Here is a 27,742-nt window from a genome sequence, read left to right on the forward strand (position 1 = left end):
AGAATTGGAGTTGCATACCACTTCTTGGAATGCACAAAGTGTATGGGGTTGGCTTTTTCAGGACACAAGTGGATAGTTATAAGACTTACCCCAAAGATTCTCTTGAGCGTGTATGGTGAAGAATGTATGGGGGAGGACAATTATTGGGTTCTCTAAATGCCTCCTAGAGTTAAAAGCAAGGATTTTCTGGGGGAAGACCTGCTCTTTTACCATCCAAAGACCCACACGATTCGCTCCTAAGGAGCTGTCCATGGTTCTGGGAATTGCTGCTCTCCTCTGCGTTTCCTTCAATGTCACTACGCCTGGGGAAAATAGAAGACCTGATGTCTACGAGGGAGCTTGTTTGGCATTTCAACAAAATAAGAGGAAATGTTAGCACTGAGTATCTTACGTATTTACTTAATCACATGACAACTGGATGAAATGTGAGGGACGGTGCTAGTCAACACCCTCCCCTTTTCCCAAAGTAACTGGGCATCAGCTACCACAAAGGGAAGAGTAAATAAAGAAAAAGGGGCAGAATTCAGTTTACATCCACGACTACACCTACTAGCAGATGATCGAACTATCAATAGGATTACACACTGATAAAACTAAGGAAACGCTGCAGACAGGAACACTGGACATCCAGAGGAACTCCAGAAGGTGGGCTCGCAAGACATATCCACAGCAATTTTGTTCACTTACTCTTAAGGAGCAGTGGAGAACATCATCCAGTCTCAAGGGTCAACGCAGATAGCAACCCCTCACCATGAAAGTTACACTGAATGGTGTTTCTGTGTTTGCAGTCTTGGCAGGTGTTTTAAGTTTCACCTTCCTGGTGGCTGCCCTGGCCACAGACTTTTGGTATCAAATAGATGCTTCAGGATTGGAGAAGTTAACCAACCATACAGGTAGTTTGAAGTCCCATAGAGGACTTTGGAGGACCTGCCAATGTAAGTACATCCAGGGTTTCCTGGCAAGTTGGTGTTGGGGGGGTTGCAAGTAACCAGCATATTTAATTGGCTATGACCCTTTCCCAAGGCTAGACTCCCAAGTGGTCCAACAATGTGGTTAATGGATACCTTTAATGTGAAAGGAGAAAATTTTTGTATTCCGATAAGGAGAAAGCTTTAAAAGCTTCCGGTGTCATTTTGTCACAGGAGGACACAAACGTGTAAATTCTCCTGAACTTACACAAGCTTCTAACCCGCTATTTCATTCCCTTCTTTAGCCTAACAGTTACCAGGTTCCATGACTATAGTTTCATTTCAAAAAAGATTCATCTGAACTCATGGCTTTTCTAATACTGTCAAGGCTTAGTTAACAAAAATCGCGCTGTACTGTTATGATTTAGTCTGATGAAAGAGAAGTTAGCATGGAAGTTATTTGGAAGGAGAAGAGAATTTTGGAGAATTTGTCCTGGGGGAGAGAGAAAATGAATGGGTGCCTGTTTAATGACAAGGTGGCCCGGAAATGTGTGTATATGTCTTGTCTTTTATTGTGTAACCCTCTGCAAATCCTTAGAGGAGATTAAAGGTAGAAATTTCTTCCAAGCATCTGTTTGCAGCTACCACCACTTAAAGAGGACTGTGTATTTTCCCTGCAAGAATTCAGAGATCCATTTTCTTCACATATTCAGTTGAGGATTTTGAAAGGCCATGTCTTCTAAGTTTCAACTGAGACATTTTGAGCAACTGTGAATGAGAAAAATGAACACTTATATTTTATACGAATGGGTTATATAACTGCCCAGAGTCTCTGGATGGGCAGCAAATACTGTACATTTCATGAATTATTTTTACCATTATTGTACAGACAAGGAGCATTCCAATTTTGAAATGTTCAAAGGTGTTTAACACAGCAAAGTTCAGTTTTACCTTTAGAGAAAGGAGAGTTATTTTCTTTTAATGTCTGTTAAATCGAAGTATGTCATTTAGAAATCATCATAATGCTTGAAAACATTAATACCCAAAACTGTAATGAATAATGATAGAATATCCATTATGTTCAATATTCTACAGCACCTCAATAATAGAATATTAAGTACATTATAGCACTATTACTGTATTGAAATAACATAGTGTACTAAAACTGAAAAGACGGAACAATAAATGGTCCATATGACTAGATTTGTTGTAGGAACATAGAACATAGAGTCATAGGGCTGAAAGGGATCTTGGAGGTCTTCTAGTTCAACCCCCTGCCCAAATCAGGAGTCTTTATAACATCCCCCCAAATGGTTGTTCAATCTTTTCTTGAGAACATCCAGTGATGGACTACCCACAACTTCTGGAGGCAAGCTATTTCACTGATTAATTGTTCTCACTGTCAGGAAATTTCTTCTTAGTTCTAGGTTGGTTCTCTCTTTAATTAGTTTCCATCCATTGCTCCTTGTCCTGCCTTCAGGGGCTTTGGGGAATAGATTAAGCCCCTGTTCTCTGTGACAGCCCTTCAAATACTGGAATACAGTTATCATGTCCCCCCTGATCCCTCTCTTCATTAGACTACATGTACCTAGCTCCTTTAACAGTTCATCATATACATCTATGGAGATTTTCAGTCATTCAGATCATAGTTGTCCCAAAGATGCTTTTTCACAAGGCAACTGGACTTCAGCTGAAGAGCTGAAGAAGCTTCTTGGATGAGAAGAGAAACATCTTCAAAGGAAAAACAAGTAAGTCCAATTGCCTTGTGAAAAAGCATCTTTGGGACAGTTCACTGTACAGTTTAGCCTCCAGACTCCTTATCATCTTTGTTGCTCTTCTCTGCACTTTTTATAGTCTCAGTATTTCTTTTTGTATCATGGTGAACAACCCGTTGGGATCCCCATATCAAAACAACTTACTTTTTGTCCAGCCAGTATCTGAAAATAACATTTAACGCAGCACAGTATTTAAGCAAAAATGGTTCAGTTGAGGTCTGCATATGTGGGACTGATTGGGGTAGATTTGCAGGGGTGACACCGAAATAATACTAATACTAATACTAATAATAACAACAACAACAACAATAAAAAAGTTGGAAGGGAGCTTGGAGTCATCGAGTCCAACCCCCTGCTCAGGCAGGAAACCCTATACCATTTCAGACAAATGACTATCCAGTCTCTTCTTAAAAACTTCCAGGGTTGGAGTATTCACCACTTCTGGAGGCAGGTTGTTCCCTTGGTTAATTGTTCTAACTGTCAGGAAGTTTCTCCTTAGTTCTAAGTTGCTTCTCTCTTTGGTTAGTTTCCACCCGTTGCTTCTTGTCCTATCCTCAGGCGACTTGGAGAATAGCTTGACTCCCTCTTCTTTGTGGCAGCCCCTGAGATATTGGAACACTGCTATCATGTCCCCCCTCATCCTTCTCTTCATTAAACTAGACATACCCAATTCCAGCAGCCGTTCCTTATATGTTTTAGCCTCCAGTCCCCTAATCATCTTATCATATTTTATCATATAGAATCTTGTCATATTTTATCTATATTTTAAATTATTGTATTCTATTCCAATTTCATTTTATTTTATTCCCATTTCATTTTAAATTGCTTTTATCAAATTTTAGTAATAATTGGTTTCTGGAACTTTGTACTTTGATATGGCCCAAGGGCTAATCAATAAATAAACATAAACATGGTGACCAAAACTGGACTCAAGTGTTCCAAGTGTGGTCTTACTAGTACAATATAAACAGTCACCTTTGAACACTTTCCATCACCATGTTTATTTATGGTTCAGTAGACTGTGAAATATCAGAAAATGGGCTAATCGCTATAAGCTGATCAGGCCAACCCAACCCTATAGTTCTTGTTCAAATCAGCAAAAGTTCAACTATGCCATTTCTCAAACTATTACAGCTAGGTTCTTTTATAAATGCCGTGGCCGAATGCAAGAACTTTGGACAATACACATCCACACGACATGCTAACACTTCTAATAATGAGGTAGAGAACATTTGGGTGGCTGGGGCTACATTTCATGGCTTCTGTTTTAATTGCCAGGCTAATCAACTCGAAGGTTAAGTTGATTAATCTATGGGAAATTGTTGACTGAAACCGTACTTTGAGCAGATGTCTGATGGTTTCCCGTTTTCTTGCAGTTAACAGGACTTGCCTCCCTATGGTCAACCCATTCAAATCTAAGACAGCAAACATGACCACCTCACGTAAGAATGTCCTGTGTAAGTAGCTTCTAAGTTGTATTTTCTGATAGCAATTGCCATACAGGGAAATCAGCACTGTCTATCAACTCTGCCCTCCAACGCCAGTGTTTTATTTACTGGGAAGAATACTTAGAGTTCTTTTGAAGGCAGAAGCTGCTCAGTTTGAGACTTGTTAGAAAACTCTAAGAAAGATCTCCATGAGCGGGGATCCAAAAAGTCAAAATGGCTGCCATGATTATGTAATAGAAGCCTGTTCCTTTTTATATATAAATATAATAGCCACTGAGGACACTCACTTCCAAGGCTCTGTTGGGTGGAAGTCTCACGCGAGAAACCTGGAAGGAGATGATCCCGTTTAATCTGATTGGATGGTCAGATGAAGAGAAGAAGGCAGTCCCTCAGGAAAAAAGTCTGGAACAGACAAAGGGTTTAATGGCGGCAATCAGCACCTTATATTGCACTTGGAAGCTAATTGGCAAACAATACAGCTCTTGAAATAAAGCTGTTATCTGAGTGCCTTGAAGTGCAGCAATAATGATTCACACTTGTGGAAGGTGAATTACACTTTTTAAAAAAAATATAATTCTGATTGCACTATTTCTGCATCAAGCAAGATTCATTTCACATCTATTTCTTCGTTAACATCCTTTCAACGTAGTCTGCCCATAGAAGCAGACATCCTTACTTGATAATAATAATGATAATAATAAAGTTGGAAGGGACCTTGGAGATCATCAAGTCCAATCCCCTACTCAGGCAGGTAACCCTATACCATTTCGGACAAATGGCTATCCAGTTTCTTCTTAAAAACTTCCAGTGTTGGAGCATTCACCGCTTCTGGAGGCAGGTTGTTCCACTGGTTAATTGTTCTAACTGTCAGGAAGTTTCTCTTTAGTTCTAGGTTGCTTCTTCCTTGATTAGTTTCCATCCGTTGCTTCTTGTCCTGCCTTCAGGGGCTTGGGAAAGTAGCTTGACTCCCTCTTCTTTGTGGCAGCCCCTGAGATATTGGAACGCTGCTATCATGTCCCTCCTCATCCTTCTCTTTGTTAAACTAGACATACCCAAGTCCAGCAACCATTCCAGTAGCACAACTGTTGATGTTGTGCTACTGATTTTTGGCCCCCTTTTTTGGAAGATCTCCTTTAATATTTCAAATGTTATATGTTTCACGTCAGTTTGTAAATCCCAATCAAAACCAAAGGCAGGGGTTTTTTTTTCTTGTTCTTGAATCTTACTCCCCTCTGATGTCCAATTTTAATCATGGGATTTCTAATCTGTTATGATTTACAACAAACCAAATAATTCTAGTTCCAACAAAAGGCATTTATTTTATATAGTTAGTTCCAAATTCTTACAGTAAAAGTTTCAATATTTCCATGTTATCTGGTCCCTTAATTAGTTTATAACTTTCCTGGTTCCCAAGCTTATTTGTCTTTCTGACGTTTGTTTAATAATAAATTTATTTATTTTTAATGCATAATAAATAAATAAATAATACCTTTATCTGTGAAATAAATAAATAATATTGATTGTTTACGTTCTTAAACTTGTATTTTATTTTTTCTATAAGTTCCAAAGATTTTGAACAGCCTTACGACAGTTTAAGTAGGAAACTTCCAAACTAACCAAAATAAATAGTCAGCTTCCATTAGCATCCTTTTAAAGGTATTTCCATGGTTCTGAGCAGTGGTGGGATTCAAATATGGGAACAACCGGTTCTCTGTGTGGATGCTGCTTCCGGAAGTCCATTCTGGGCCTGGGCAACAAAAAATTAGCTATCGCTTCTGCTGAACTGGTGAGAAATGGCTGAATCCCACCACTGGTTCTGAGCTTAATGGTTGATTCCTTTGTTTCCTGCCATTCAAATCTGCAGAGACTGCTGCCCTGTGGACTCCTTATAAGGACTTGTCTGGAGCAAATCTGGGAAATCTCTTAGCCTCTCTCTTATCCAGAGAGACTTTGAAGAACCAGTCTAGTCATTGGTTTTTTAGTCTTTGCTACAGTCATTGTCTCTGCTCTCCATGGAAATATGTCCACTGGAAGTCAATTTTAAAAAAGGGAATTTGGCTGATGATGATGATCAGCAATTTCTATTGAATAAGAACAACGTGGTTATAAAATTTATTCGTTATGAAACCCGAGTCCACTCAAAATTGTGGGGGAAAATTCTTCAACTGCTTAATTAACAAGGCAGCTTTTAATTCTCAGGTAGAAACCTTCAAAATATAAATGAGAGACTAGCCTCTAAGGGATTTCTCTTCTATATAACAGCACATTCAATTTTCCCTAAGCTGTGACATCATTCTGGTAAATAGTCTTTTGAAAAGTCAGAAAGCAGATGATAGACATTCTCCCCAAACAGCCCAAAAGAGCAGGTTATATAGTCTCAAGATGACTACTTTGGTAGGCCAACCATTAATCAGTTGGTGAAAGTCTTTGCTTTATAGCCAGACAACTTTCATTTGTTTTATTGTGAGCGTATAAAATTTGAAAGCAGGCAGGACAGAGATAGATAGATAAGTACACTCTGGGCAACATCTTGTGCTTGTAGACATGCTATAAAAGGGGTACAACATGAATTGTAAAAGGGGTCCAACATGAATCAGTTTGCTGTTCTTATCACAATAAAACTCTCCCTTCCTTTCCTGTAAATAAATGAACATTAGGTATTTTTCTGGGCTTTGTGGCTAACCCATTGAAAAACAAGGGCGATTATACGTGTGAAGAACATCCGGGTACTTCTTTCAACATGACACAAATAGGACTGTGTCTTCCTCCTTCTCCAGTGGTACTTTCTGTGTCTTTGGGAAAATGTATGTCTGGTTTAATGAAAAGAAGGACAAGGGTGACATGATATCTAATATCTAAAGAAGAGGGGGGTCAAGAAGCAACAGATGGAAACTAATCAAGGAGAGAAGCAACCTAGAACTAAGGAGAAATTTCCTGACAGAACAATTAACCTGGAGGGAATAGCTTCCCACCAGAAGCTGTGGATGCTCGCAACATTGGAAGTTTTTAAGAAGAGATTGGACAACCGTTTGTCTGAAATGGTGTAGGATTTCCTGCTTGAGCAGGAGATTGTACTAGAAGAACTCCAAGGTTCCCTTTAACTCTGTTATTCTGAATGCATCAGCTGCCTTTCATTCCCGTTCAGAGGTAAGTAGGAACTGCTGTAGGTTGCCCTACCTGCGATGGGGCTGTTACAGAAGGAAATAAAGCAATTGGAAGCATAAGTCCTGATCACTCTTGGAAGACCACATCTAAGAGAAGCCCAAAGCTACGGAGAGGCACCTGGCAACCTTCTGTTTGGGCAGCTGGTAGGACAATGGCCTTGGGGTGATGGGTCAGAGAAGACAAATGGAAAAGCAATTGCATGGGAACAAAGCCAACAATAAAAGCCACCATGTTGAGGGCTCCTAGGACACTGGAGAAAGCTTCCAGGAATGTCAGCTTATCCATTAGTGGTTAATGATTATCTCGGTGCAGCAAGGAGAACTTGCAAACAAAAGCAGCTGCTGTCCAAGGTGCTTGGCTAAATGCAGCCCCGTGTTTACTCAGATGGAAAGACCCAGCCAGAGGATTTGGGATCGTACTTTGCTTTTTATTTGTTTGTGCAGATATGCAATCTAGCATCTTGAAATTAAACAGTATTTGAGCCCAAAAGCCTTGCACTCCTGAGATTTGGGCTGCAATTGCGGAAAAGGCTCTTCCTGTAATTGGCTGGTTGTTAAAGTCCTGTTGTGAGAAGCACAGATGACTTTGCTGCTACCCCCTCTGGAGCATTAGCTGAGTTTCCCAAATCAGTGGATTAGTTCATGTGGGCACGTCTGCAACACCAATGCATACCCAATGAAAGAGGCAGCCACCCTAGCCCCTTGTCAAGTGTACTATAAGTGCATTTATTTAGCCTATGGCATATCATACATGGACTAGCAATGTAAATTAACATTTCAACTAGATTAGTATAAATGTTAAAAAGATCTATGTTTGAATATCAATGTCTTGGCCATCTAACTATTGAAGCGCAGTGTCATTTATATCAAGAAAATCAGATATTGGACCAGTATATGCTCTCAACTTACAGCTGGTCACAGTGTGATCCACAGTTTGACATGGGACCCCACGGTTACACTGAGGGGAGGATACTATGCCCCATTTATACAGAGAGTCCCAGTAGACTCCATGTTTGTGTGAAGCTAGTTCGTCTCCTCCTGGTGCACCCTGGATAGTGCGGCAGCGTGAACTAAACAAACTAGCAACTGCTGGCAGTCAGACTACTCTAGACTTTCCTGGCTTTCAAATAAAAAACCAAGAAATCATTCTACTCTGCATTCTGTGTGATAATGGCTGTGTTTAAACAGTGAGCTTCAGCTGGGCCATCTGGATTCTGGGCTTATTGATTCAACAATCTTGATTCATGCAATATACAGCCCAAAACCCAACTCATCAACTAACCAACCAACCCCAATTAAGTTCAATTCGATTTAACATGTGTGAATCCAATACAAAGTCTCTGATTTCATTCAGTGTTTTGTGAATCCCAAAAGTCTTTTCTGAACAGATTCATGCCATTCTTAGTCAAGTTTTCTCTGAGCCCCTAATGTGTCCCTGCCTTCCCCCTCCAATTTTCACTGAGCCATGACTTTGTCTTGGCTACATTTTTATCAGCATAAACCATTGGATTTTGATGTAAGGAAGCCATGTTACTTCTACAATCCTGGGTATGGAATTTTACCAATCAAATTGAGCTGCTTTTCCCAAAGCTTTTCAGTTGAAATATTCAGACAAGGGGGAATACAAAGAAAATGAATCAAGGGCAAAAGAGAAGAAATTGTGCCATTTGCAGCTAAATGTATTATGGCTGGATTGCAATGGGAAGTGACTCCAGAAGTGAGTGATTGCCTCTCTCTCCTTCCAGACCTGCATGGGGCATTTGTGATCCTGTTGCCTCTAAGCCTCATCTTCATAGTCTTTGGAGGAATGGCGGGTATCCTTAGCATCTTCACGCAAGCCTTCTGCCTTCTGCTGTTCACCGGGGTGCTCTTTCTTCTAGGAGGTATGTGTCATCATCTGGCTCAAGAATCCAAATAAAAACTCCAAATTAATTCAGTTTCCAAAAATCTTACTGTTTATTGAATACACAGCATGGTAATGTTGAAGCAAAACTGAGGTTCCCAGATACCAGTTGATAGAATTAAACAGTAATTTCTCCAGCCACATTCTCACTCTCTCACATAGTCTATGTAAACAAATTTCCAATTTGTTATGGGAACCGTCTGCTTCCTCTCCACACCTGCTGTAGTGTCCTTGGAAAGGTTTCAGGCTCTCATGGTCTTAAGCAGAATTGCAGAGGTTTCGTTTCTTCATCTAACCCATTCTAAAGCAACACCTCTCCCCCCCTCTTACTCTAATAACAAGTTGAAATGAAGAGGCACATAGGTTGAGAACCACTGTCCTAGACCCTTATGGAGAGTGTTCTGAATGTGGATGCCTCTGACTCTGTTTGTGTCCTTTTTTTAGCTCTCGCTACCCTCCTTGGGGTCAGCATCTACATTGCTTATTCCGCGGCCATCTTCAAGGAGGTTGCATCTTTTCTGGGGAGGAAGAATCTCTTGGAAAATCTCAACATCCAGTTTGGCTGGTCTTTGGCCTTTGCCTGGGTCTCCATCGCTTCTGAACTTCTCACTGGGTTGGCATTCGTTCTCATGGCCAAGATGGTGGGCCAGAAACGACGGTGGGACAATTTCATTTGAGGGAGTCGGAGATGGTCCTCTTTACTGCTCCTTCCATCCCTGGCCTCTGTCTGTTTCTCGTCACTGCTTTGAGCTAAGTTGAAGTCATGCTCCAGGGGCTTTTGCCACTGCTTCTAGTAGCTGAGGATTTTAAGCCAAAACTACGATCAGAATCCCCCAAAGGATTTGCGCAGAGCTGCAAGTGCATATAAAATAAGCAAAGAAAAAGTCTGCGTCTTCAAATACATAGGAAAGCAATGCTTCCTTGAACAAATTCATAGGATATCTTTATTTTTGTCTCATTTATCCTTCCCCCCTTTTAAAATTATTCACTGTAACTTTGGTGTTGCCAGCTAGAGTGGCAGATGAGGGTTAAAAGAAGAATCAGCCTTTCGCCCTTACATTCTGAAAATCATGCCCGTCGACCATTCTAGAACTTCTGAGGCTTCAGTAGATAGTTTTTTCCTAAGGGCTAGAGGTTTCTTTCTTTTCTTCCTTCCTTCAATTTTAAAGGACAGAAAATGAAACAAAAATCTGAGATGCTGAGATTATTGGGAGTTTAGATTCTGGACAAATTCCGTAGTTGTTTCTGCACTGCTAGAAAGAAATATAGAAAAATATTGGCAGTATTCAGTGCACAAACTGAATTAGGTCAGATAGATATATACAGGTAGTCCTTGACTTATGACCACAGTTAATTTCCATTGCCAGGCAAGATGGTTGTTACGTGAGTTGCATCCCATTCTACAACTTTTTTTTTTATTAAATGAATCACTGCATTTGTTTGGTGAATCACACAATTGTGGGCAAATCTGGCTTCCCCCACTGCTTATTGGAAGCCAGCTGGGAAAGTTACAAATGGTGACCCTCATGACCTCAGGACATTGCACCTGTCATAAATACATGCCAGTTGCCAAGCGCCAGAATTTGGATCATATGACCAGTGGGATACAGCCATGGTTGCTAGTGTGAAAAGAGTCACAAATCACCTTTTCTCAATGCCGTAGTTACCTTGAATGGTCACTAAACAAATGGTTTCAAGTCAAGGACTACTTGTAGGCTGTATTTGTGCGATATGCAGATCTTGTGTGGAAAGAAAAGTCCTCTGCACCTCTGCGGGGTGCAGATACAAGGCGCTGCACCAAGCAAGAATGGGGCAGGGCTAGTGAGTATCATGCAGGCACTAGCCCCGCCTCATTTGCAGCGCGTGCATACTCACGGCCCCCTGCGTGCACACGCACATGTAAAATACTGCCCCCTCCCTTTTCTTCCGGTCTGCCAATCGACCACCACCTTTGTGCTGGGCGGGGCTCCTGCTCCGGGCAGTGGTGGTGGCCTGATGGACCTACTGCTGGCAGCGGTGGCGCGCGTGCCAACAGAGAGGGCTTTGAGTGCCACCTCTGGCACGCGTGCCATAGGTTCGCCACCACTGTAATATAGAATACAAATGATAACAAAGATAATAAGGAATAGAAGGGAAAGGTAAGGAGGGAAGGGAAAAAGCAATGGCTTCCAACTTTTTTCCAATGCAGTAAAGTACAAAATACAATTGCAACCGTAACTTTTTGTTGTACATATTTAGCAAGCGCCAGCCAGTTCTGTAACAATAGAGTTAATTTAATCATCAAAACCTAAAATCAAAGTTTTATTTTTTCCCCTCTCTCTTTTGAGGGTAAAATCCAGAAACAGTTTCTAAACAGAAACCAAACTGGGTAGGTTCTTTTCTTTAATTTCTTTCATTCAGGTTCATGTTGCCATCTGCAGTTTTGGCAGATTCTATTCTTCAGTTCGTCACCAACCTCTCCTCTTGAGAGGAGTAATGTGCATGTGTGCGAACGTTCTGGGATTTCCTTCCAAGAAGTAACCCTGAAAGAAAGACACCCTGAAGTGCTATAAAGAAAAGTGGCAATGTGGATTTTCCTGCTTAGTTTCCGAGGAATTAAAGTTTGCGTGGGAAAACTCCGGTCTTTCCTGACATCTAGTGGCAAGAATGAGAACTGAATAGCTCGGAAGAAAAAGCTGTGCAGAGAAAAAGATCCCAAAAGATGGAATTAACTTCTTGAGCTTGATGTCCGCGCTGGAAAAAGCAGGCTAAAGTAGAATTCTAATAGGATTCCAGTCCTCAGGCAAGAATGTGATTCTCTTCGTAAATTATAATCTATCATCTAGGAATCAATACCTTTGTGTGTCCTGCCCTTGCTGCGTCTTCTCATTCCATTTTTTTTCCAAGTGGAAAGAGGTTCCATGCTCAGATCATTGTGTCTGGTTTATTGTTCATGTAAATGTTTTAATTTTAATACTTAATCTTTTAATATCTCTAATTTTTAATTGTTAACATTGCTTTTTATGATATCGTAAGCCGCTCAGGGTCACTTGATAGTCAGATGGGTGGCATATACATTTAATAATAAAAATAAAAATTGATCATAAAAATCACTGAATATTGTAAGCTTAATGGAGAAATAAGGTGATGCTTGCATGAACCTTCTCTTCTTACTCCCTGCAGAAGGAATCAAAATTGTGGTGCTCTCTGAGCTTGGTTGTTTTCTTGCAGACGTTTCATTACCCAACTAGGTAACATCATCAGTGCAAGAAGGGAGTGGGGTTTGCTCTCTATTTATATATTATATAAGCGTTCCTAATTGCCTTTTGTACATTTTTATGCCACATGTTTTCTTTAACCTTTCAAGATGTGTAACTATTCCCTGAAATAAAATTGGTGTTACTTCTTCAGTCTAATGGATTTTTTCTGTACCCTCCCTTGCATCTTCCAATCAAATTGCCAATTACATTTGAGTTGTGAAGGACCATTAAGTTGACTGGTACTAACGGTAGCATTAGCAATAGCACGTAGACTTACGTACCGCTTCACAGTACATTACAGCCCTCTCTGAATGGTTTACAGTGTCAGCCTATTGCCCCCAACAATCTGGGTCCTCATTTTACTGACCTTGGAAGGATGGAAGGTCGAGTCAATCTTGAGCTGGTCAGGATTGAACTGCTGGCAGTCGGCAGAATTGCACAAATGGAGCCTCAATTCCCAAGGGGCTGTAGCCTGAGGGTTGGGGACCCCTGCTTTAGAGCTTCTGAGAACTGCATTAACAGGAGTTTTAGTGACATCATTCAGTAATATTCTCTCAATAGAGAATGGGAGAATTATTATATGTGTTTAGCTTGTGTTTGGTAATGTAAAACAAAACAAAACAAAACAAAAACACTTTGGAAAAGGAAGTGAAAATATAGCCTATTGTGTAAGAAACGGTCCAGGGAAAGGCAGTGTCAACAAACGAGAACAATTCTCTGAGAAAAGGTTGTGCTGCTTTAGCCTTTTTTCCACTTAGAAAAGGCCGATAAGAGAAAGGAACACAACGATCGAATTGTACGAAATGACGCACGACCTGAAGAAAGCGGATAGTGCAACCCATTCATCGCAGCACAGTTGGAGTCATTGTGAACTGTACAAGATTCAGAAAAGATAAAAGAGACATTTCTTGACACAGAACCTCGTTAAACTTTGGACCGCAGAATGCAGGGATGCCTCAGTTTAAAAGGGGCCTAGCTAAATGAATGAAGAATAAGTTTATTCGTAGAACACAGAATCAGAGGGTTGAAAGGGATGCATTTACCTGAATGTTGATTTTTTTTATATTCAAGATATATATATTTTATTACTGGATTTTCTTTTTATCTACTTTACCCAGGATTAATATCCTATATTTTATTTTGTTTTATATTTTTGATATGCTTGTGAGACTAATCAATCAATTAATATCTATCAAGGGAGCCCTGGTGGTGACGTGGTTAAAATACAGTATTACAGGCAAACTCTGCCTACTGCCAGGAGTTCAATCCTGACCAGCTCAAGGTTGACTCAGCTTTCTGTCCTTCTGAGGTCAATAAAATGAGGACCCAGATTGTTGGGGGCAACAGGCTGACTCTGTAAACCGCTTAGACAGGGCTGTAAAAGCACAGTGGAACAGCATATAAGTCTAAGTGCTATTCCTTCCTTCCTTCCTTCCTTCCTTCCTTCCTTCCTTCCTTCCTTCCTTCCTTCCTTCCTTCCTTCCTTCCTTCCTTCCTTCCTTCCTTCCTTCCTTCCCAGTGGTTACAATGCAACATTGTAGGCTGACTCTGCCCACAGTCAGAAGTTCGATCCTGACTGGCTCAAGGTTGACTCAGCCTTCCATCCTTCCGAGGTGGGTAAAATGAGGACTCAGCTTGCTGGGGGCAATATGCAAATAATGCTTACATTCTAAGCTGCCCAGAGAATGCTGTGAAATGTTACAGGGCAGTATATAAGTCTAAATCAGTGGTTCTCAACCTGTGGGTCAGGACCCCATTTGGGGTCGAACAACCATTTCACGGGGGTCACCAAACAATGCAGTCCGCCATTTTTCCCCCCTTTTCCTTAGCTGTGCTACTCCCTTTTATTCTATTGGCTTTTGAATAGAGTCTAATTCTATTGGCTTTCAAAAGCCAATAGGAATTGTCCAGGCTGTCTCTGCCCTGCTGAGCCCGCCAAAAGTCCCATTCTGCAAATGGAGCTGCACCAGTTGAGTAGTCCTCGACTTACGACCGGTTGAGTAGTCCTCGACTTACGACCAGTTGGGGGTCGCGGCATTAAAAAGGTTGAGAACCACTGGTCTAAATGCTATTGCTATTATCCCCCAGAGATTAATTTATACTTGCTGGCTTTTTCAAAAGATCCTGCAAATGCGGTTCGGCCAACAGGCATGGCGACCAAGAAGGAGCCAGTACAGCAGTTATATTGAGAGATATTGTTAAGAGTGTTTTATTGTTGCCTCGCTTATGAATTTTAGGCTTTTTATAATGAATTTTTAATATGCTTTAATATTTTGTCTTTTTTTAAAATTGCATTGTTCCTTTTGTTGCTTTTATATTGAGTTTCATTGCTTGCAAGCTCCCTTCCCTGAGTAGATGGTGGCTATATAAATTTGAAAATAAATAAATAAACCGGCATGCTTTCTCCGACTCTGATTTGAGCTTCACAACTCTGAAGCTATCTGGCAGTTTAGTGTCTATCTGACTGACTTCTCTGACCTGGAAACTTAGCTTACATTACAGTGAGAACAATTAGCCAGTGGAATGGCTTGCTTCCAGAAGTTGTGGGTGCTCTATCACCGGTGGTTTTTAATTGGACAACATTTGTCTGAAATGGTATAGGGTTTCCATCTTGAGTAGGGGATTGGTCTAGACTAGTGGTTCTCAACCTTTTTAATGCCGCGACCCCCAACCGGTCGTAAGTCGAGGACTACTCAACCGGTCGTAAGTCAAGGACTACTCAACTGCTGCAGCACCGTTTGCAGAATGGGACTTTTGGCAGGCTCAGCAGGGCAGAGACAGCTTGGACAATTCCTATTGGCTTTTGAAAGCCAATAGAATTAGACTCTATTCAAGAGAGTCTATTCTATTGGCTTTCAAAAGCCAATAGAATAAAAGGGAGTAGCACAGCTAAGGAAAAGGGGAAAAAAATGGCGGACTGTGTTGTTTGGCGACCCCCGTGAAATGGTCGTTCGACCCCAACCCACAGGTTGAGAACCACTGGTCTAGAAGATCTTGGAGGTCTGTTCCAACCCTGTTATTATTCTGTCTCAACAGACCGTGGTGTCAAACCCTGATAAGATGGTTTGAACAGGGCATGTTCTGAGAATGTAACAATTGCCTTTTGCTGTCCCAGATTTTGGGTCTGTCACAGAGAAGAGGGATCGACCTATTCTCCAATGCAGGGCAAGAAGTAATGGATGGAAGATCAAAGACAGATCCAATCTAGAATTAAGGAGAAATTTCCTGGCAGTGAGAACAATAAATCAATGGAGCAGCTTGTTTTTAGAAGTTGTGGGTGCTCCATCATTGGAGGTTTTCAAAAATAGACTGGAAAATCATTTGACCGGGATGGTATAAGATCTCCTGCCTTGAGCAAAGGGTTGGACTAAAGGACCTCCCACGTCCCTTCCAGTTTTATGTCATGGCTCTGTTTCCTCAAAAATTCATTTTTCTCCTGATTGCGGCCATGCCTGTTTTTTTTTAAATAACCATGCTGCTGATAGCCAAGATAAGAAATGCTCATTGAGTCACGCTTGGCACAGCCGTTTCAAAGCTGCAGGACTATTAATCTTGCTTGCGGGACGCTGTCTACTGGAGGCGGCATATTAGTGATATAAGAAGAGGAAACGAAGCTGGAGGTTTGTAGCTACAGCATAAAAAGAACTGGTCACAAAATGGAACAAACCAGATGTTCTCCTAAACTTGGAGGGTGACATTAAGCAAACAATAGTGCTGTGTAAAGTATTTACGGCACTGTTTTTCAACCCTGGGCAGCTTCAAGATGTAGGGACCTCAACTCCCAGAATTCCTCAGCCAGCGTGGGTGTTGAAGTCTAGACATTTTCAAGTGGCCAAAGTTGAGAAACACTAATTTACAACAATCGAGCGTTAGGAGTGACAATACTTTGATTTCAGATTCCTTCCCAAAATTCAGAATGGCACTGAACCAACAATGAAACACGAATCCTTGCGAGTGAATCACCCCAAATTCATGCTTTCCTAATATCTCTTAATCCCCTGGAATTGCAGCTGTGAGGCACTGTGAGGCCGCTGAGAAAGAGCAAGGAGGGAACTCTCCGTGGAACAGCCACGTTTGCTATTTATGCGTATTTCCTTGTTGAATAATGTTTTTTGTTCTTTTTCATTTTGTGTACGGTACATTGCTCATTTTTATTTTATTTTATATTATCTTTGTTTGAAAGTGTCCTCTGGGAGAGGCATAACAATAATAACAACAACAATCTGAAAAACTCTTGCTATACACGAAAGGAATTTCAGTGCAGCTTTGTCTGTGTTCCAGATAATAATAATAATAATAATAATAATAATAATAACAACAACAACAACAACAACAACAATTGTCGATAAGAAAGACAAAAAAGTCTGGATAGTGGACGTTGCAGTGCCTGGAGACAGCAGAATAGACGAGAAAGAAATGGAGAGGATAACAAAATACAAAGACCTACAAATAGAAATAGAAAGACTGTGGCAAAAGCAAGCAAGGGTAGTACCAATAGTAATAGGCTCCTTGGGTGCAATCCCAAAACAACTAGAGCACCACTTGAACACCATTGGCATTGACAAATTCGCTATTAGTCAATTGCAAAAGGCAGCCTTACTAGGAACTGCTTCCATCCTGTGACGATATCTGTAATACCATCAAACATCCACATCTGCCTATCCCAGGTTCTGGGTAAGGACTCGATAGGTAGACAAAATGCCAAATCCAGTCTGAACATCTGGCTGACTGTGCGATGATCCATAATAATAATAATAATATCTATTTTATCTATTTTCTAGAAGAGGAATAAAAATGAACACAGTGATGGTGCTACAAAACCTTACATAGATTTTGGATCTGTGAGGCAATTACAAGACTTTGTAATTTTATTTTATTTTATTTTAATTTTATTTTAGCTAAGTATACTTGTTTTTATTGGTCATATAGTTACCATCTCTGCTCACCTTCCTTCCTTCCTTCCTTCCTTCCTTCCTTCCTTCCTTCCTTCCTTCCTTCCTTCCTTCCTTCCTTCCTTCCTTCCTTCCTTCCTTCCTTTCTTCCCCCCTTCTCCTCCTCTTCCCTGAATGACAATTATGCCCATTGACTCATTCCATCTATGCAGCAGACCTAACACCTTCAGAAGCATGACATAAATTATTAAGTATTGGGATTTGGGAAGGCAGGGAAAATTATTTTTTGCTTTGGTCTTATATTTGACTGTAAAATATTACTGGGAAAAGACCTGCTTAGGACATGTTTTTTGCATAGTTAGAATTCTAGTTCTTTCTCTGTAGGAAGAGAGCCAACACAAGCTTTTTGCACTGAACTTTGAGTGTCACCAGAGAGCCTAGAAGCTTTTCATAATTTTGCTGATGACAGCAAGCCACGGACGCCGCCATCTGATTGGTGAAGGATTGCCTTGCTCTTCCCAGGCAACTGTTCTCCTCAAATATTTAAAAGGTGATATTGTCTCAAACGCATAGGAAGTGCCGAGGAACCAAATGGCATTACACCGCAAAGCAGGCACATCTTCCTGAGCACTTTGAAATTGGCTGTGCCAGTAACGGCAAAGAAGGGTCTGCATAATCACTCTTTTATTGCTGCAATTGTTTCTCCATATGCATTGCATGAGGATGAAATCTAATTTGGGGAAGACAAATAACATCCATGGCCTGCTCGGAAGATGCTTAGAGAGGCAGCAAGCTTTGCAAGTCCCTGAAAAACCTAGTGCTCAACAATTATGAGGAGAGGAGGAGGAATACAGAATAATAGAGTTGGATTGGTCTTCTAAAGTAATCCCCCACTCAAATAGGAGAATCTATACCATTTCAGACAATTTGTTGTCTAATCTCTTCTTAAAAACGTCTAATGTTGTCTTGTGGAAAACGAAATTCTAGAGGGTTTTAGCAGAGAGATTTATTGCGCAGGTTCAGAAGCAATAGCAACCAGCAATTCTGAACCCCAGGGCGGGTTCAGACTTCAGTTTTATACTTTCCTTTTCTCAGGAACAAAGGCATACACATTGAAATACTCATTGTAATACATTAGGTTCGTTTCTCACGGGTATACAATGGAGAGTTTGCTACATACGTTGTATCCAAGTGCAATGCGCATTAGGTTAGTCACATACTACTAACACAGCACTATTCCAGTAATTATGCAGACACATCATGATTCTAGTGATTGTTCATATTCCACATTAGTTGGAGCATCCACAAGTTTTGGAAGCAAGCCATTCAGAATAACAGAATAACAGAGTTGAAAGGGATTTTGGAGGTCATCTAGTCCAACCCACTGCTCAGGCAGGAAACCCTACACCATTTCAGACAAATGGCTGTCCAGTCTCTTCTTAAAAACTTCCAGTGTTGGAGCATTTACTGCTTCTGGAGGCAGGCTGTTCCACTGATTAATTATTCTCACTGTCAGGAAATTTCTCCTTAGTTCTGGATTGCTTCTTTCCTTGTTTAGTTTCCATTAATTGCTTTTTGTCCTGCCTTCTGGTACTTTGGAAAACAGGCTGACCTCCCTCTTCTTTGCATCAGCCCTTCAAATATTGGAACACTGCTGTCATGTTGCCCCTGGTCCTTCTTTTCACCAGACTAGACGTCTTCTTTGTGGCAGCCCCTCAAACACTGGCACATGTCATCCCGAGTCCTTCTTTTCACTAGACCAAACATTCCCAATTCCCGCAACCGTTCTTTTTAATGTTTGAGTCTCCAGGCCCTTAATCATCTTTGTTGCACTTCGCTGTCCTCTTTCCAGAGTCTCAACACCTTTTTCATATGGTGGTGACCCAAACTGGATGCGATATTCCAATTGTGGCCTTATTAGGGCTTTATAAGGCAGAGAAGGAGGATAGAGAAGAATAGCAGGAGAATATTCTGAGATCTTATCTTTTGAGTTCCCATTTTCATGGAGCTTAATATTCAACCTTCAAGGTTCTTTTTGTTGCTTTGGTTCTGTCAGCTCAGTTCTCAGCTGGAATGTGTATTATATTAAGGAATGGCCCAATGAATGATAAGAAAAAAATCCCGGCGATTCAAGCTGGCAGCTCATTATAAATCAGTGGGCTTTCTTTGATGGGGATATTTTTTCAAGTTTCCCCTTTATTTTACCATAGGAAAAAATAGTCCTTGACTATTGTTATCTGTTATCTGTAACCTGGCAGAAGACCAATTTTCTCCCGGGGACTGTTCCAAAGAGAGCAACCCCAAGAGGTTATAAAATCTTTACAATTTACACCTTGCTCTAAAACCCATTTATAGTTTTACAGAGATAGTGACCGATGAAAGCCAGCCGAGCTGAACTTTCCGCTTTAATTAAAGTTTACTTCACCCAACAATCTATTTACTGCCTTCTTTATTATATTTCTTTTGAACTTTGAACTGTTCTCTTTAAGGTTGGGATTCCCGATCCTTGGAGATTTGAATGGATATTTCCCCATCAAAACACAGACACTTCGGCTTTATCAAAAAAGACCTCTGCTAAATTCCCTCAAAGTCTCTTAGACATTATATCGCTATTACAGTATCTTTTTATTCTCTGGAAATGAGAATATCATGCAGAGAAAAAGTGCAAGTACTATTCTTTTGTGCATAAAACCTATTCAGAAATAGATATGCACTGGGTTTCTAATTCTCTGCTACCTAATGCTATAGTTTTTTGTGTGTGCTGGCACTGCAGGTCGTTAGCCAGCAAGATGCCAACCTTGATACTTGCCACAGTCCAATGGTGAAAGTTGGACCATAAGAAAGGCTGAGCGCCAAAGAATTGAGGCCTTTGAACTATGGTGCTGGAGAAGACTCCTGCGAGTCCCTTGGACTGCAAGGCGTTCAAATTGGTGAGTCCTAGAAGAGATCAACCCCGACTGCTCTTTAGAGGGCCAGATCCTGAAGTTGAAACTCAAATACTTTGGCCACCTAATGGGAAGGAAGGACTCCCTGGAGAAGAGCCTGATGCTGGGAAAGATTGAGGGCAATAGAAGAATGGGACAACAGAGAATGAGATGGCTGGATGGAGTCACTGAAGCAGTAGGTGTGAGCTTAAATGGACTCCAGAAGATGGTAGAGGACAGGAAGACCTGGAGGAACGTTGTCCATGGGGTCACGATGGGTCAGATACGACTTCGCAATTAACAACAACAACAATAACAAAGAAGAATATGGTTCTTCATATGTTTTAGCATCAGAACCACTTCAGCCCAGTAAGTCAAGATGAGAGAGAACTGCAAACTGCAAAGCTCTCAGCCAGGTGTAGCCACAAGTCCATGCAAGAGCTGATAACTTAATGTTGCCCTTTGAGTTGTCCCCTTAGTCAGTGGAAGGGCTTTCCTTCGGAAGTTGTGGTTGCTCCACGACTGGAGGTTTTCAAGAAGAGCTTGGACAGCCACTTGTCTGGAATGGTCCTATAGGGTCTCCTGCTTGAGCAACGGGTTGGATTAGAAGACCTCAGAGGTTCCTTTCCACTCTGTTATTCTGTCTCCTTTCCTGCTGCTCTGCTTTGGAGCTTCTGCTGGGCGACCTTCTATCCGGGGGTGCCGTCAGGGAGTCCTACAGGCTTTCTGCCTCTGCCTCAGGCAGGGGGAAGGTTTTGGCTTCCACACTACTGGAATCACCCCCTCCAGCACCATTATCCCTGGATGTCCCTGCATCTAATGGGATGTGGGAATAACCTTGGGCAAGGTGGGGAGAAGAGATGCTGTCTAAGGAATGGTGAGAAAAGAGAGGGCATAATCCACAGCTGCATAACAGGCAGGGGGAGATGCTGAAAAAGGAACCCTCTCTAAATGATCAGCCTGTAAAAAGAGACGGTGGGAGATTCTGTTAATGTAGACTTCAAGAAAATAGAATTGGCTCGTCTGTCATGTTTCCTGTCTGTCTGTCTGTCTGTCTGTTTGTGAAGGCTAACACTGGCTCCTCCTCCTCCTCCTCCTCCTCCTCCTCCTCCTCCTCCTCCTCCTCCTCCTCCTCCTCCTCCTCCTCCTCTTCCTTCTCTTCTTCTCCTCCTTCTCTTCTTCTTCTCTTCCTCCTCCTCCTTTTCCCCTCCTCCTCTATCTCTTCCTCCTTCTCCTTTCCTCCTTCTCCTCCTCCTCTTCCTCCTTCTTCTCCTCCTCCTCTTTCCTCCTCTTCCTCCTTTTCCCCTTCTTCTCCTCCTCCCCCTCCTATTCTTTTCCCCCTTCTCCTCTTCCTCCTCCTCTTCCTCTTCCCCCCCTCCTCCTCCTTTTTCCCTCCTCCTCCTCCTCTTCCTCCTTCTTCTCCTCCTCCTCTTCCCCTCTTCCTCCTCCTCCTCTTTCTTCCTCCTTTTCCCCTTCTTCTCCTCCTCCTCCTACTACTCTTTTCCACCTTCTCCTCCTCCTCTTTCCTCCTCTTCCTCCTTTCCCCCTCCTCCTCCTCCTCCTCCTCCTCCTCCTCCTCCTCTTTTCCCCCTTCTTCTCCTCCTCCTCCTCTTCCTCTTCCCCCCCTCCTCCTCCTTTTTCCCTTCTCCTCCTCCTCCTCCTCTTCCTCCTCCTCCTTCTGTAAGGCCATAAACACAGGTGTACATAGGTTTTCCCTACCTATGTATGGGCAATTTGGCGCAACTAAATTTTACAATTTCAGCACAATTCCATTCAATTCAGCGCTGATTCCTTCTCATCAACATAGGACGCACATAAAGTCTGACATTATTAATGCACATTAATTAATGAAAGAATAACAATAACAGCACTCTAGGACTGCATCACAATTCTTTGGGGGTGCGTCATGTTTCAGTGGGTATCAAAGTAGCAAAATCCTGATAAAATAAAAGGTAACAGTACAGGTTTCCCCTGCCCAGTTGTGTCTGACTCTAGGGAGCGGTGTTCATCTCCGTTTCCTAGCCGAGGGAGCCAGCATTGTCTGAAGACACTTCCATGGTCACGTGGCCAACCAACATGACTATACACTGAGGTGCACGTAATGCTGTTATCTTCCCACCAAAGTGGTACCTATTTATCTACTTACATTTATGTGCTACCAACTGCTAGGTTGGTAGGAGCCGGGGCAAGTAACAGGAGCTCACCCCATCCTGTGGTGCTTGGGACTTGAAGCGCTAAGCTTCTGATTGACAAGTTCAGCCTCTTAACCACAAGGACCAATAATTGTAAGAATAAGCAAAAAGGTGGCCCAAAAGATGCAGACTTAATGAAGCTCTACTACCACAAGAGGACATCATATTGAGGTGTCAACAGCAATTGAAGAGCTTTTTCCAAATCCTTTTTTAAAATAATATGGGACTCTAGCAAAGCCATTTATGAGAGGATTATATCAAATGCCAAAGCTAAAGTACATATTGATGAACCATCTGAAGCAATTAAAATTAAATCCGAAACATAGCACTTTGAACTTAGGAGAAAAGATTAAGGTGATTTGTAATCAACCGGATTTAATTGAAGTAGGTGTGATTTATAAGATGTTGAATTTTATCCACAGAAATGTTTGGAAAAAGACAAGATGTCAGACAAATTGCTGGCTGCCTTACCAACTGTGGAAGGAACAAGACAAACAATCTATTTTAATTAGGACAAAAACTGTCTTCAGTCATGAAAATAAGTTTTCATCTCTCTGACTTACAATGACCCAGAATAATTGCTTTTTTATCACAAACATGCGCCATAAAGAATGAAACAAAGAAAGGCTGTGCCCACTGTCTTTCTTTATGCTTATTCACATTATAGCCACTGGCGAACAAAACAAAACAGAACAAATTCCTTCCATTCTTCACTATTCCGTCAGAACTGACGAAGCTTCATGGATGAGAAGTGAAACCTCTTCAAGGAAAAACAAAGGAAGTCCAGTTGCTTTTCGAAAAAGCAACTTTGGGGCAACCATGATCTGGACGACTGAGAATCTCCATAAACAATAAAACATGACATTTGGTGAACAAGGAGAGAATAGCTTTTTCCAAGCCTAAATGGGAGTTTAGTTTTTTTCAGGGCATGCCTGCATCAACAAAGTTTGTCAATGAAAAACCAGTGCTTTTTGATGGTTGCGAAGGATGTGTGCATGTGTGTATGGGGGAGTCCTCTGGAGAAGAAGAATGGAGTGATGTAATCTGACCTGGGTGCTTTTAGAACACGAACAGCAAAAAACATCTGCCTACCGAGAGATGGATGATCTGAAGGCTCTACCGGATGTTCTCTGCTCTCCCCAGGTGCCATATGAAATCTATCATTCCACAACTGTCTGCTGTGTATTCTGTCTAACAAATCCAGGGAAGAAACAAAACGATGAGTGATCTGCCAAACAAGTATATAAACATGAGCTTTGACTCCAGGTTCCTCTCTATAAATCTGCCTTTCTGCTCTTGAAGAACATATGTGTCAATTCTTCCTTAAACAGAAGAAAACATTAATTACACTATTGTCTGGCAGTAATGGGGCACTGCCTGCTGGAGCCTTGCTAACCTTCTAATTTTAACCATAAATTTGAGCAAGCAGAGAGATGAAGAGAGAGATCAGAGGAGACAGTTTGTTTTACAGCAGACAAGTTGCCAGAAGACATGGCAATAGCACAATTCAGAAGCAGTTGCCATTGTGATGGGGTTAACATAAACCTGTTTGCTTTCTCATTTTGGACCCCTCTTCCCAAAATCTCGCAAACACGCTGCATAAGAACCAGCCTATTTCCTTGGAGAAATAACAAATTGCAAGATCCCGTTTGCTCAAAAGGATACTGTCAGACCTGCCACAAACTTAGAAAACAATCCTTGGCTCTGTTTGCTGAGAAAGGTATGTTTTTATTAGAGATCAAGCATATTGCAGTAATGCATAGCCAGAACTGAGATTCGCGTGCCAAAATCCCTACGTTATACTTTCCCCTTTTTAACTGTCTTTCATTTCTCACCCCATGGTAACCAATTAAAATCTTGCAAGCTGTTTTCCTAACAGTCGGTTCAAGTGTGCTCTGGTGTGCCGCTCGTGACCTTGAAGCAGCTTCTCAAGAAGGCAAGACGCTACTTTTGGTTTCCCAAGCATTTCCCCCTTCATCCCTCTTTTCCATACTTCATGGCAGACTGTCACTGCCTATCAGCGAAGCCCAAGGTAGCATGAGAGGGCAGCTGACAGACATTACTTCAAATGTCTTCAAAATCAGTAGGTTCACTCAACATATTTTGCTTCCATTTTCATAGCTGTAATTTCTGGCATGGATATTGTCCTTCAGCTGACCCACATGCTTTAATTAACACCAGGAAGAGAAGCTGTTTAGATAAGCTAGCTCTTCCTATTTGCTCTTGTGAGCCTCGAGATAATCCCAGTTGAATAATTATTTTCGACTTTTGTCTTTACTAAATGCCCAATACCTGCTAGACACTTAGTAATGTAGGTAATCCTCACTAATATACAATCTTCTCTTCTGATGTCTAAATCGAGAAACTCTGGGGCTGGTGGAAGAATTCTGGCAACTGAAGTCCACATATCTTGAAGTTGCTGAGGTTGAGAAGCATTGTGCTATGTAAACTGGAAGCAAAGAAGCCTCATGGCATGTGGATCTTTTGGTGAGATCCTGATCACATGCAAAAGCTGTTTAGGCAAGGTTTTTTTTTTTTTTTGCTTTCTTTTGTTTTGAAATTAAAAGTCGAATGCACCAAATAGATTGTTAGAACAGCTTATTTCAACCTTGTGCCTTTCCCACCACTCAATAGAATTGCATTGGGCTGTGGAAAATAGGATTTGCAGTCCAGGGAAGGTAATGCTCGAATACATTACACATGGAAGCCGGATTCGCTTAACGACCGTGTGACTCATTTAACATTTAACAACTGAAGTGATCTGCTTAACAGTAGTGGCGAAAATGCTTGTATAATCAGGCACAACTCCCTTAATGAACATCTTGCTTAGCAATGGAATTTCAGTGATGGTCCTAATTTGAGGATCACCTCAATATATAAAATTTGGATTGCTAACAAAGAATTAAGGGAGAATGGAATAGCTATTTTGAGCTAATTAGCTCTCATCAGCCAAACATACCCTTTTGAGATTCGAACCTGGGCTGCTTGCACTTTAGGCAAGAAAGATTTCTTTCTCCCATATATATATAAATGTGAAGTGGCTGAAAGTAGAGGGAAAATTACCTCCCACCTCATTGAATGTCTCCATTCACCACGGATCTGATGGGTAAGGATCTGTCGAGATCCTTCTGTGTCTTGAGATTGTTTTCTGGAGTGTTGATTATTCCTGGGGTTATTTGCAAAGATTATAATTGAAGGCTCTTCTGAGAATGGTCCTTTAACAGATATCCCATTCAGGGTTTGCTCATGGTTTAAATGGGGGGGGGGATATCAAAGAATGCCCTTCCTTCCTTCCTTCCTTCCTTCCTTCCTTCCTTCCTTCCTTCCTTCCTTCCTTCCTTCCTTCCTTCCTTCCTTCTTTCCTTCCTTCCCTCTTTTCTTCCTTCCTTCTTCCTTCCTGATTTTACAAGTCTATCTCTTGGAATCACGTTCCTGTCAGCTGCCTTTCTGGTGATGCATTGTGATCATATGCTTGTGATGTTATTCTAATAATAAATGATTGTAATTTATTATCAGGACCTCATCAAGCGGTGATGGATTGCTGCAATAGATCATTGGACAGCAACAGGCAGAATATCTGAGAGACAAATTTGGATGCACGGTCTCTGCACACTCCATGCTTAGCTGCATCCAAGCTCTATACGTGGTACTTATATGTCATACATATATCTGTCTATTATACATTTAATTCACTCAAATGCACATACTGGAGGAAGACAAAGTGTTGCAGATTCATCAAATGGCACCATGGTTTTCCTCCACTCCCCAATGAATAAATATAATCTAATTGACCTGTTGGGTAGAACTAGATAAAGTCCAAAATACACTCTGGGCCTGAAGTCTTGTGGGCAGAAACTGGCTTCAATGTTTTATTCAGTGCCAAGGAATTGTCAAGTAATAATGTAAAAGCTCGACTAATTGTCTTGTTCTTGTCACTTTCTTCAAGAGGCAGAAATCTGAATTCCATATAATAAATCAGGAAAAAAGAATGAATGGAAAATGTGTAGGAATTTATTTTATAAACATGCAATAATTAATCCCATTCAGGTTCCTAAACAGTTGATCTATTTCTATATCTGACTGTCTATCTATGTCTGTCTCTCATTCTATCTGTCTGTCTGTCTGTCTGTCTGTCTGTCTGTCTGTCTCTCTTTCTCTATCTATCTATCTATCTATCTATCTATCTATCTATCTATCTATCTATCATCCATCTACCCATCCATCATCTATCTATCTTTCTGTCTATCCATCTGTCTGTCTGTCTGTCTGTCTTCAATTCCTATCTACCACCTATAAATAACGAATAGGTGAACTCAGAAAGTTGTCAAAACTCAGGAGTTCTGCTTAGAAATACTGTGCTGGGGTCAGAATGAGTTTAGACTGAGCATCATTACAAAAATCTTGATTCTACAAAAAATTTGAATTGCGGATTTCTTGGCATTTCTTGTCCAAGTGAGGGCAATTCACTTTTTTTTTCAGAATTCTCCACCCCATTTGTGGGTAGGGAAACAGATGGAACAGAGAAAATTTCAGCCCTAGGATTCTATATTCTATGTAAATTATAATTTGATCAAAATCCTATATCCCATTGGACAGTGGTTCTCAACCTGTGGGTCGGGACCCCATTTGGGGTCGAACGACCATTTCACGGGGGTCGCCAAACAATGCAGTCCGCCATTGTTTCCCCTTTTCCTTAGCTGTGCTACTCCCTTTTATTCTATTGGCTTTTGAAAGCCAATAGAATAGACTCTCTTGAATAGAGTCTAATTCTATTGGCTTTCAAAAGCCAGTAGGAATTTTCCAGGCTGTCTCTGCCCTGCTGAGCCCGCCAAAAATCCCATTCTGCAAACGGTGCTGCACCAGTTGAGTAGTCCTTGACTTACGACCGGTTGGGGGTCGCGGCATTAAAAAGGTTGAGAACCACTGCCATTGGAGGAAAAAAAAACCATTGAAAGGGCTAGTATCTTACACTACATCGAATGGGAACTGACAGAAGGATTTTCAGGGAAAATGTGCCCAGTAATACTCTAAAAAGAGATGCTGAACATTGTAGGTATCTTACCTGCAGCAGGTGGATATAAGCCCCCTTATCCGACATGCCTTTGTATGTGTGTTTCAGACCTGCTGTCGGAAATGTTGAATAAATTTGGGGTGGAAGGATGAATCCGAGAGTACATTTGCACACAGAAAACCTCCCGCCTTCTCTAAGGAAACAGGTTGTCTCGAAGCTGCTAGTTGTAAACTATGAGGAAAACTGGACCCCCTTCCCCAGAGAATCGCCTTTGTCAATACGTTGC

At 41.4% G+C, this 27,742-nt stretch overlaps 1 protein-coding gene and 1 long non-coding RNA gene across 2 annotated transcripts; one reads left to right on the forward strand and one right to left on the reverse strand.

The window, feature by feature from the left end:
• TMEM114 (transmembrane protein 114) lies at window positions 1–12,727 on the forward strand. Its single transcript, XM_039349786.1, has 4 exons — window positions 1–935; window positions 4,060–4,140; window positions 9,041–9,178; window positions 9,643–12,727. The coding sequence occupies exons 1-4, from the start codon at window positions 752–754 to the stop codon at window positions 9,873–9,875; spliced, it is 636 nt and encodes a 211-aa protein (XP_039205720.1). The 5' UTR covers window positions 1–751; the 3' UTR covers window positions 9,876–12,727.
• Window positions 1,457–27,742, reverse strand: LOC120310886. Its single transcript, XR_005557482.1, has 2 exons — window positions 27,508–27,742; window positions 1,457–1,676 (listed from the first exon to the last, which is right to left on the reverse strand). It is a non-coding gene; the product is annotated as an uncharacterized LOC120310886 (long non-coding RNA).

The sequence above is a fragment of the Crotalus tigris genome, unplaced genomic scaffold (assembly GCF_016545835.1).
Source record: "Crotalus tigris isolate CLP2741 ecotype Arizona unplaced genomic scaffold, ASM1654583v1 scf7180000018301.7375997, whole genome shotgun sequence".
Taxonomy (NCBI): Eukaryota; Metazoa; Chordata; class Lepidosauria; order Squamata; family Viperidae; genus Crotalus; species Crotalus tigris.

Bases quoted from the DNA above. Each gene is read 5' to 3' on its own strand.
- TMEM114 (XM_039349786.1), top strand. From the start codon at position 752: ATGAAAGTTACACTGAATGGTGTTTCTGTGTTTGCAGTCTTGGCAGGT. The intron at 936-4,059 runs GTAAGTACATCC...GTTTTCTTGCAG, and splicing joins ACTTTGGAGGACCTGCCAAT to TTAACAGGACTTGCCTCCCT. The intron at 9,179-9,642 runs GTATGTGTCATC...TCCTTTTTTTAG, and splicing joins GGTGCTCTTTCTTCTAGGAG to CTCTCGCTACCCTCCTTGGG.